We start from the raw sequence: 9800 nt of genomic DNA, 5'->3' as shown, positions 1-9800 counted from the left end.
GGAACTGCTGCAATTTCACACTTGTAGTCCCATTCCTGCCCTTGTGCCCAAGCTGCCACTCAGACTGCCCTGCCATGGTCACTCTGCCCATAGGCTGTGCTTCCACTTTGTCTGCTCTGTGTTGACATTAGCTAAGGCAGGATGTTCTGTTCCTGCCTGTGCTGTGTGTAACTGCTGACTGCTATGACCTGCTCTGTACTTATGAAATTGGTGCAGAGCAAGCAGTTGTAAAAAGATGCAAGGTTGCATCATGCTAGCCAGCACCTGACACAGGATGCTCTGTAGCTAATGCAGTGCTGAAGGCTGCATCCTGTCATGCCACCTCATACTGAGTGTGGGTCTTATGTGTTTTCATTGCTCTGAAAATAGCACTTGTTCAATAAAATGCAAAAATTAGTCACAGCCCATCTTGGTAAGGGCTGGAACTGCTAATGTTGCCTGGAAACCACTGTACTGATAAAATGCAGGATTATACAGAGAATCAGATATATTGGCCAAAGAAGGAAAGACAAAAAGTCAATTGCATGAGACAGAGTAGCATGACAGCTCTCGAAGTCCATGCAAAGAAATGTTGTTCTCAACTTCCCTTATGAATAACAACCTGTGCTTAAATCTCTTCCAGGGCTCATCTGTCTGTCAGGTGACAAGTATAGGAGTGACTGTTATACTGCTTTATACCTCACGAGCCTGCTACAACTTGTTCATCTTATCGTTTTCTCAAACCAAGAAAGTCAACTCTTTTGATTATGATTGGTACAACGTGTCAGATCAGGCAAGTATGAAAATACTGGTTAATGAGAAAACCTCATTCTCTACCTGATGATTGACTTCCTAAATGCTATCACAAGAGGAATAAATATATTCAAACCTTATTATTTTTTTTTTTATTCAATACACTAAGATTGTTTTGCTCCAGGAATACAAATTTGTGATGGTTTTGGTGTGAGGATACAGACCCCAGTTCTGTGCTAAAAGAAAGAAGTAACCACTAGAGAAATAATTTTTAAAAAATTGATCTTTTTTTAACCTCGATTTTATTGTCAAAAGAAAGAGCACCTTTTATTAAAACAGACAGGTGTTTTGTCCATTATAAAGAATGTATTGTACTTAGACAAGCAGAAAACCAGTACTTGATTCCACTGAAATGCTCAGCTCTAAGACATCATAACATCTTCCACTGCCATCTAGAGCTGTGAGGTTATTTACTTTGATTCTGGCATTAGCATGATAATCTCTGTAGTTTGAGGATAAGGCTACAACTCTTCCCAACCTGTAAGTGCAAGTGACAATTTACATTGAAAAATAACAGTAATAAAACACTAAAGGAAATAGCAGGGGATTCTTTGTTGAATTTTATTGGATTTCAGCACTCAGTTCCTTTCTCTTCTTTGAAAAATGTGGTTAGGTCCCAGTATTTTTCCAGCTCTTTCAAGGCTAGGCAAAATGGCAGGCCTGGGTCTGGATCATGAGTATCTTTTGTTCGGCCTTAAAATCCCATGTCTCCCCTGCAATCAGCAAGCACCTGCAGACCCGAAGCAGTGTTCCCAGCCATGCAAGGACCTTGCATTGCCAGGGTGGCCAAGCAAACCTGCAGCTGTTAACAAATTTCCTTTGAGCAGTAAGTAAAACTGTAATTAAGAAGTAGGTAAAGAGTAGGATGGGATTGTCCAGAGGACCTTGTTGTGAGTTAGTTGAGTCAAGGGACCTCTAATCAACCCTACTGCAGTGCACAGAAGAGGAGTGCAGGTGTTGCCAGTGGAATTAGAGCACACAGGTTTAGGCAGAAGGGCATTAGGCTCTGACTTGCCTCCTGAATCAAACATTTTCCCTCTTGTTGAGCCCCGAAGAGCTGCTGGTGCTTCTGCTGACCCCTTGCAGGGGACAATTCTTGTTCTGACTCCTACAGTCTGGACTAACAGGGGCCAGTATGGCCAGACTGCTTGCTCCTGTTTGCCCTCTGGAGGCAGAGGTTGTTCACTGGGAGTTCACTGGAATGCTTTTTAGACCTTGGGTTACTACTACATTTTTTGTACATCTATTCTGGCTTGTGACATTAGGGTTGCACGGGTTTTGGGGTAAGTTATTTGAACTATATGTAAAGGGCCTAGAACTAAGGAGTGGGTACTCAATTTGGTACCAGAATCAAAAGTCACTTTTTAAATTACGGGCCAATAAATGTACTCATGTATTGCCTCAGGTCACCAGTCAGAAACACCCTTTTCTCTTCTGTACAAAACACAGGAAAGGACAGGATTTGCCCTCTGTAGCTATGGGAAATGGTGGAAATCTAGAGAGAAGATCACAGCTAATGCTGCAGTGACAGTGGGATTATTCAACCTTAGATTGTGCACCAATTTGAACAGATCTGTAAAAAAAGCAATGACCTTGACCATTGATTGTTCCTTTACAATTAGTCCCAGCAGGAAAAGGACTGAAAACTAGTTTCTCATTGTCTGAATTTGATCATTTCATCAAGTAATTGCTTGCCAGGCTTTTAAGTTGGGAAGACCGTTGCATTAAACTGATATTGCTGAAGGAAAGATAGCAGAGGAGGAAAGGGAAGTCATGTACCCAAGACAGCATATTGATTTTTTAGTAGGCCTTTAATCATTAGCCACGTTTATCTGGCTCTACTGAATGGAATTTCTGGCATTGTCTCCTGCACCTTTAAATGAACTGCCATCTTTATTTTTAAACACTTTTCTCTTTTACTTTTCAACAGGCAGATCTGAAATGTCAGCTGGGAGATGCAGGTTACATAGTGTTTGGAGTGATCCTTTTCATCTGGGAGCTCTTGCCTACTTCCTTGGTTGTGTATTTCTTCCGTGTCCGAAACCCTACAAAAGATCTGGTAAGTGGAATTTGTTAGTGTAACATCCAGGCAGGTCTGAAGGGCTCAGCTGCTGAGGGATCTTTTGCTTCTTTATGTTCTGACTTCTCTTTTTCCAAGTGTCTTTGGCAGAATAAAAGCAACCGAAACTTCCCACTTCTTTATGCTAACTCCTCATGAAAGAAACTCATCAGGTTTATTCAGAAGGAAGGCCAGGTGTTTCTCAGGCAGTTTACCTTAAAAATCAGGAACTTTCCTAAATGTAGGGACTACTTCCCTTTGAGATAATATAGCACTTTATTGGAGTCAGAGGAAAACGTATTTGTTATCCAAACTTGGTACCTTTCATCACAGAGCAGTGAAAATGGTGGTGTGCTAAATGTTCCATGGGATTATGAAATAATAGATTGAATTCTTTCAGCCCTGTACCCACTGAATTTTTCCAGGTCAAAGACCAGTGGCCATAATAACCACTTGCTGACTTGTTTGCTATTTCAGAAGACCAGAGATTAAGGTGTGAGTTGTAAGAATAATTCCCTGTAAGGGTCCTTAATAACTAGATAGTTAATAGATGGACAAGCATCTTTTTATAGCTGTAGGCAATATCTCCAGGTTAGCTGGTTGACAGGCACACAGAGAATACCAGCTCTCACTAGGATTACTGAGGTAATGTCTCTGTTTCTGTAGGCCAAATGAAACCAAAGCTAATATTCCTCAAAAGGGATGTGAATGGTAAATGCACAAGTAAGAGAAGCAAATAATAGAATAACTTTCTAGACAAGGTGATGGGTTTTATCCTCATATGCACATTTCAGAGACAATGATAAAGCCTAGATGAACAAGGAAGTAATACCTGATGTTGCACCCCATGGATCCCAGTGTCTGTGATCAAAAATATCTCAACCTCACTCCTGCCTAGGAGTTAACATGGACAACTGCAAAGAGAAGAAATGTTTTTAAATACAGGCCAGAGGTCCTGCTCTTCTAAAAAGTGACCACAGAAAGATCTCATTCCATTTAAAGTGAGTTTAGAAAGCTAGACCTGGTGGCCAAGTTTGGATAGTGTGTGAGATTCACAGAGAATGAAAATAAGGGAAGTAGTCTTTCAAAAAGCTGATCCCATGACGACTTGGAATCCTAATCAAACAAGAGCTCAAATGGAGTTTTTGCATTGTGATTTGCAGAAAGCCTTAAATATCCATAATGACACAGTTCCGAAGAGGCAATCAGTGATATCACTTCTTTTATGGATACCTTTTTTAGGGTAAACATTTTCTGTCACATGGGTTAGGTCATATATAGATTTCTTTTCTAACATAGGACAAATATTAAGAGGAAGACCGGAAATAAGTAGAACCGAACAAAAAATGAAGAGACTGTAGCAAGAGAACACTGAACTTCAGTGTGAGGTTGCCACAAGAGGGAGACCATGGGCCGCATGATTTTAGGCGAATGCATTCTGTAGGCTGCTACTTGGCCAGAAAGCATGGGGTTAGAATTAAAGCAAACCCTCCTTTAGGTAAAAAAAATCTTAACAACAAGTCTGGTAAAGTAAAAGTCAAAAATATTCTTTATTTATTATTTTTAATAAACGATCCTGAGAAATAATGCTTTGGTTACTTGCTTCATTTGGGACTTCAGAAACAAAAAGTTTGAGTAGAGGGAGCCCTGCATTCAGCATTGCTCAAATATGAATCTCCTTTCCACAGATGAGCTGGAACGAGCTGTCAGTTGGCTCTGGTGCTGACAGAGGGGTACTGCAGCATATGGCCCTTTGCTTTGCCATGCCTTTAACCAGAAAAATGTTGGAAATGAGGGCATGACAGAGATGCACTTAATCTTCATTTCATCTTTGTCAAAGTCATTTAACATATAATATAAAGGTGGAGATTAAACTGCTCTCCTACTTAAGGCCAGAGAGAAGATGTCATTCTGGCTTATCCACAGGCACACAGAACCCCTGTTCCCTGGGGATGGGAGCAGTGGATCAGTGCATGAGGCTCAGCAGTGTCTTAGATGTCTCTCTGCACTGTTTCTGGAATCAAACTGACTTCTTGAATCTTGTATGTTTTCTTGTATGATTCACAGGGAAATAAAGTGAAAACACTCTCTAAATGAAAGATTTACATGTACACCCCTGTCCCTGTTCTATCAAAGGACTTGACCTCAGAATTTGACCCTCACAGCACTACAGGGTAGATACTGAAATTGCTCAGTGAGGGCCTAAGGGACTTTTCAGATGTGGTTTCACTAAGCAGGGTGCCAAGCTTCAACATGGTCAGTTCCTGTGGGAAGGGAGGTAAGGCACCAGGAGGGAGCATTACCAATGTGGGACATAAAAATCGAATCTCTTCAGGCATTTCATGTTCCTTTCAGCTCCTTGGCTGCTTCCTAGTGCTCACTTCAAGTCAGCTGGCTAAAAGCATGAAGCCTCCTGGATGGACAGGAATTCAGCAGAATGGTTGAATGCAGACTGGGAAGGTGGTTTCAGGAATGGGTCATGTCTTAGCTAAGAAATAAGGATAAGGAAAAGCTGTTGAGATCAGTAGACTATCACTGTGCTGGTAGAGATGAACAGTAAATGTAAAATTATTTCAGTTGTCTTCAGCAAATGCAAAATTGTATGTTTTATTTTGGAAACCATGAGGTAAGTTGGCAGCAACTCCTAGAAGTCAGGCACCAAGCAGTTGATAAACAGCTTTTGATATCTGTTGCAAATACTGACTGAGGTTTCCCTTCCCCCAGGCCAATGCAGGAATGGTCCCAAGCCATGGCTTCAGTCCCAGATCTTACTTCTTTGACAACCCCCGCAGATACGACAGTGATGATGATCTAGCCTGGAATATTGCACCACAGGGGGCACAGGGCAGGTGAGATACAAGAGTGAACCACTTGCTTCCCAAACAGAAACTGGAGGAGGAACTCTGACACACCACAAAAGACGGATGTGAATTGTCTAGCTGCAATTGCTGCATAAATCCCAGCAGGATGAGGGGAAGTGGAAGTGGAAAGGCAGCACTGAGTGACTGTGGGGATCTGAGGGCCCCACAGAGACTACAAAGACACAAAATTGAAAATGGTTATATAATTTAAGAACTGTAACAACGTGCTGCTCTTTGAAAAACTCGGGTCAGAACTTTGGTTGCATGTATCACCCTCTGCTTCTTCCAAGAGTGACTTCAGAAGTGCCACTTCTACTCATTCAAGTGTGTGAGCAAGGCTGCCTAGAGCAAGAGCAGTCTTGCTGTTCAGGGAGAGAAGGGAAAAGCTGGACAGCACAGGCAGCAGGTGTTGATGGTTGTAGCGAGAAGCCTCTCAACTTAGGTTGCCCTGTAACATGGCTAAATGTCTTGAAGGTGAAATGAAAAGGAGCATCTGCTTTCCCAGCTGTTGAAAGCTCAGGAAAATCCACTGAACTGCTGAAACACAACCCAGAACTGGCACAAAAATACTGTTTTCTCTGCACAGCTGTGAGGTTTAGGTAAGGATTCCTGTGCAGGAAGGAGCAGTTCACACAAAAAACAATAGCACCCAATTCAGAGCAGGAAAGGCACTGACAGGACTCTATCCTGCCCTGAAAGGAGTCTCAGTCGTGTTATTCCTTTGTTGCTCCTGCAGCTACACTATGGCGCAAATAGATTTGTGTAACCACTCATCTTAAAATGCTGGCTAAATCGCCAGCCATAGTTAACATACCCAGATCTAGTTCTTGTCACACTCAGGTGAGACTGCATACTTACTGTCTACTGAGCCGTGGTCTGGGCTCACAAAGTTGCACACTCACTCTTTACGGTTATCAGTCATCCTATTCCTACATTAATTAATTTTTCACATAGTAACTAAGCCCACGGAGGATGCTGGAGGTGGTTTGTGCCAGCCTGGTATCCATCCTAGAGCCAGAGGCACCCTCCCTGCCACACTGAGCCATCAGGGAACCAGCCACACTAGTAACACACACAGAGCTCCCAGTGGAAACTAAACCAGCCACATGCATGTGTCACACTGCTCATGGGAGAAAAGACAGCATGCCAGAGCTGCAAACCACGTCCTGGCCTCTGGGACACAGACATAGGAAGATTTCTGACAGGCCCTTGCAGTGCCAGGACTTGGCAGGGATGAGCAGCACCACTTCTGGGATTTTCAAACACCTTCTGGAACAGCAAATCAGAAAGGGGAGGGTCTTTAGCGAACCAAGAGAATCAGGAAAGAGATAATGAACACTTGGGCCAAAATAATTGACAGATCAGAAAAATAAATAGCTGCCTGAGCACCTGTTTGGGGTTAGTTTATTTTTGCACTTCAGCATGAGAACTACCTCTGCATGATTGCCTTTTCCCCATGTTCTCTAACCAGGCATCTACAGAACCAATCTGCCAGTCACTAATTCTTCTATTTTCTTTTTAAGTTTCTCTCCAGACTACTACGACTGGAGCCATCAGAACAACAGCTTCATGGCTTACATAGGATCCCTCCAACAAGAGCCAGCACCGGACACAGACCGGCCAAGCCCTATTTAACTTCAATCAACTCTACAGCATTCTAGGACATTCCAATATTAAAACCAATGTTCTGAAAAACAAAGCTTAGCAACTTTTCTTCACCTTTTGGTTTTTAGAAATTTTCCTATGCACACATAAATGAAGAACCTTGCCATGAGCTTTTCATAGTTCAAGGAGAAGTATAAGCTAATGATTTAAACTTTGAAGACTGTTCCAATTAATACCTTGTTCTAAGTCATGGTATTTTGGCTTTGAATAGAGTTGTTAGAAGGTATAATTTAATCATTTTTATGCTCATTTTAAAAGAGCAAATTTCATGAAGTGAAATGGCATAATTATTTTCTAAGTATTTTTATTTTTACACTGTGTATAAAGTTAGAAATACATTATTATGATCAATATACTGTAAACACATGAATAGATTTTTCAAATGCATGACAGTTGCAATTTTTACATGCACATAAAAGCCTGTAAGGAAAAAAATATCAACCCAATTAAATACTGTCTTTTCAAGTTATTGGTATGTTCTCAGAGCACAATTTACTCTTTGGATATCACTGCTTACTCAGTAATAGTTGGAGGCTAGAAGCTATCTGTACCCTGTATTCTTCTAAGAAAGTAAGAAAATTGTGTCTTCTCAGCTTTAGGGACACTCTCAGAAGAGTGGAGATGGGCATCTCCTCCAACTGGAGCATTGTGAACTGCAAAACAAGCTGAAAATTTGTATGCTTGAAAAATTAAAGTTCTGCAATCATGTCCACCAATCAGATCCATATATATTATATAGAATAAGTCAAATACCTCACCAGGGACAGGGATACAGACAACAGTACAGACTTGTTTATTTATTTATTGAGAACCTGGGAATTGCAGTGTGGGAATAGAACAAGAGCCAGGAGTGCAAAAAGCAGAAAAACCTCAAGTGTGCCTTTCTGCATTACAAGAAAGCCAGCAAAGCCATGCTTCAGCCTTGTATCTTCAGGGATAAATGTAGTGAGTTGTGGGGGAAAATAGTGGATAAATACCATTCCAGGATGTGACATTGGAGAGAGCAAGCCTAAAAGCAATTATTACTAATTAAGGCAAACAGGAACCCTGACTCTACTTCAGGTCTTTTTATTATGCCCAGTGCTCAACAGTGAAGAACTCTGCATCTTTCTCCTTACCTATGTGAAACAAATACTGTAACTCAATCCACATTTCCCTAGGAGAAAAACATACTACTTTCAGTAATCTTTACTTCTATAAATGTATTCTGTTTTGTGCTGTATTACAGCATCCCTGGGTGGTGGTCAGGCTTCATGTTTTCCTCAGGCTCGACTTCAGGAAGTACAAGTAGTCAAGAATTCTTATGTATATTTCACAGAGAATATACAGGGTAAGAAAAGAAGGGATGGGGAGTAGATGTGATCAGATCTGCCTGAAAGCCAAAGGCAGAGCCATGCCATACTCCCACACCAAGTCTTTCACAGGGTCTTTGGGTTTTGGGGTCTTTGTGAGCATGAGCCTTGCCTCCAGCAGAAGTAAACTATTTGCCCTCCCAAAGCTTACATTGCCTTCTTCACATACATTCACTGAAGAAAAAAAGCCAATTAAACTGTCAGTCAGATTAAAAGAAGGGCCACAGGGTTGGGAGAAGAACTGAAATTTTATCAAACCCTTTGGAGTTCTACAATCACGTTTGTACAAAACTGCCTGAAGACCCAGTGCAAGAGAATTTCATTTTGTTCACAGTAGTTACAGCTGCACAACAAAAACTTAAGAGAATTCCACACTTAGAACAAACTTCATCCCTGTGCCACAGCATCCATGTAAAAAAGTAGAATGGCAAATGACTATAACCAACTATAGTAATGAGTTAAATACTCTAAAACACAGGAGATTTAAACAATGTGAGACGTAAGATCCTAAATTTAATTTATCATCACCTCTGTAACAGGCACTTACCCATCTAAGCTGAGGATGAAATATATGTATCAAATTTTCAGTAAGATAATTTGTTGAAAATGCATACATGGAAGGAAAGAGAGACTCTTTCAGGGAAATAATTTCTATGTGAAGAGCCCCACTGGGTGAACAAACAAAAAAATATTTACAGAATTGATTTTATAAGCTATTCTTAGAAAGGGACAGAACAGAATTTCTAAATAAGCCTTTTTATCTCTTAAAACAATTGGACCCAAGCAGAGGCTAAATTCGGCCATATTCATACAGAAACCTACTGTAATTCTACAATGGATTCCTGATGTGCAGACACACTACAGTGCACTGCAAACAGCAAGAAATACACAGGTTACCTTCAGCTTTTGAATGAAATTTAAGTGAGAGTGAAAATCTGCTCATTATTTTAATCTTGCATGACTATCACAAAAGTAATTTATATAATAACTACCAAGTGTCATTGAAAGGTAAATGAAAGTAAAAAATGTATTTTCAAATGAAACCCCAAAAATCACATCCACAAAAAGAAG

General features: G+C 40.8%; 1 protein-coding gene across 1 annotated transcript in view; it reads left to right on the top strand.

Annotated features, from left to right (window-relative positions):
* GPR137B (G protein-coupled receptor 137B) overlaps positions 1 to 7846 on the top strand; it is a 25448-nt gene extending 17602 nt beyond the window's left edge. Inside the window, exons 4-7 of the mRNA XM_008643275.2 lie at positions 623 to 772; positions 2723 to 2851; positions 5576 to 5700; positions 7236 to 7846. Of these exons, the coding sequence (XP_008641497.1) occupies positions 623 to 772; positions 2723 to 2851; positions 5576 to 5700; positions 7236 to 7347 (516 nt within the window). The 3' untranslated portion in view covers positions 7348 to 7846. The remainder of the gene's footprint in view (positions 1 to 622; positions 773 to 2722; positions 2852 to 5575; positions 5701 to 7235) is intronic.
* The last annotated feature ends 1954 nt before the right edge of the window (positions 7847 to 9800 follow it).

Source organism: Corvus brachyrhynchos, unplaced genomic scaffold (genome assembly GCF_000691975.1).
Source record: "Corvus brachyrhynchos isolate BGI_N302 unplaced genomic scaffold, ASM69197v1 scaffold70, whole genome shotgun sequence".
Classification (NCBI taxonomy): domain Eukaryota; kingdom Metazoa; phylum Chordata; class Aves; order Passeriformes; family Corvidae; genus Corvus; species Corvus brachyrhynchos.
The sequence above is the reverse complement of the archived record's forward strand: the minus strand, read 5'-3'. Positions and strand labels throughout refer to the sequence as shown.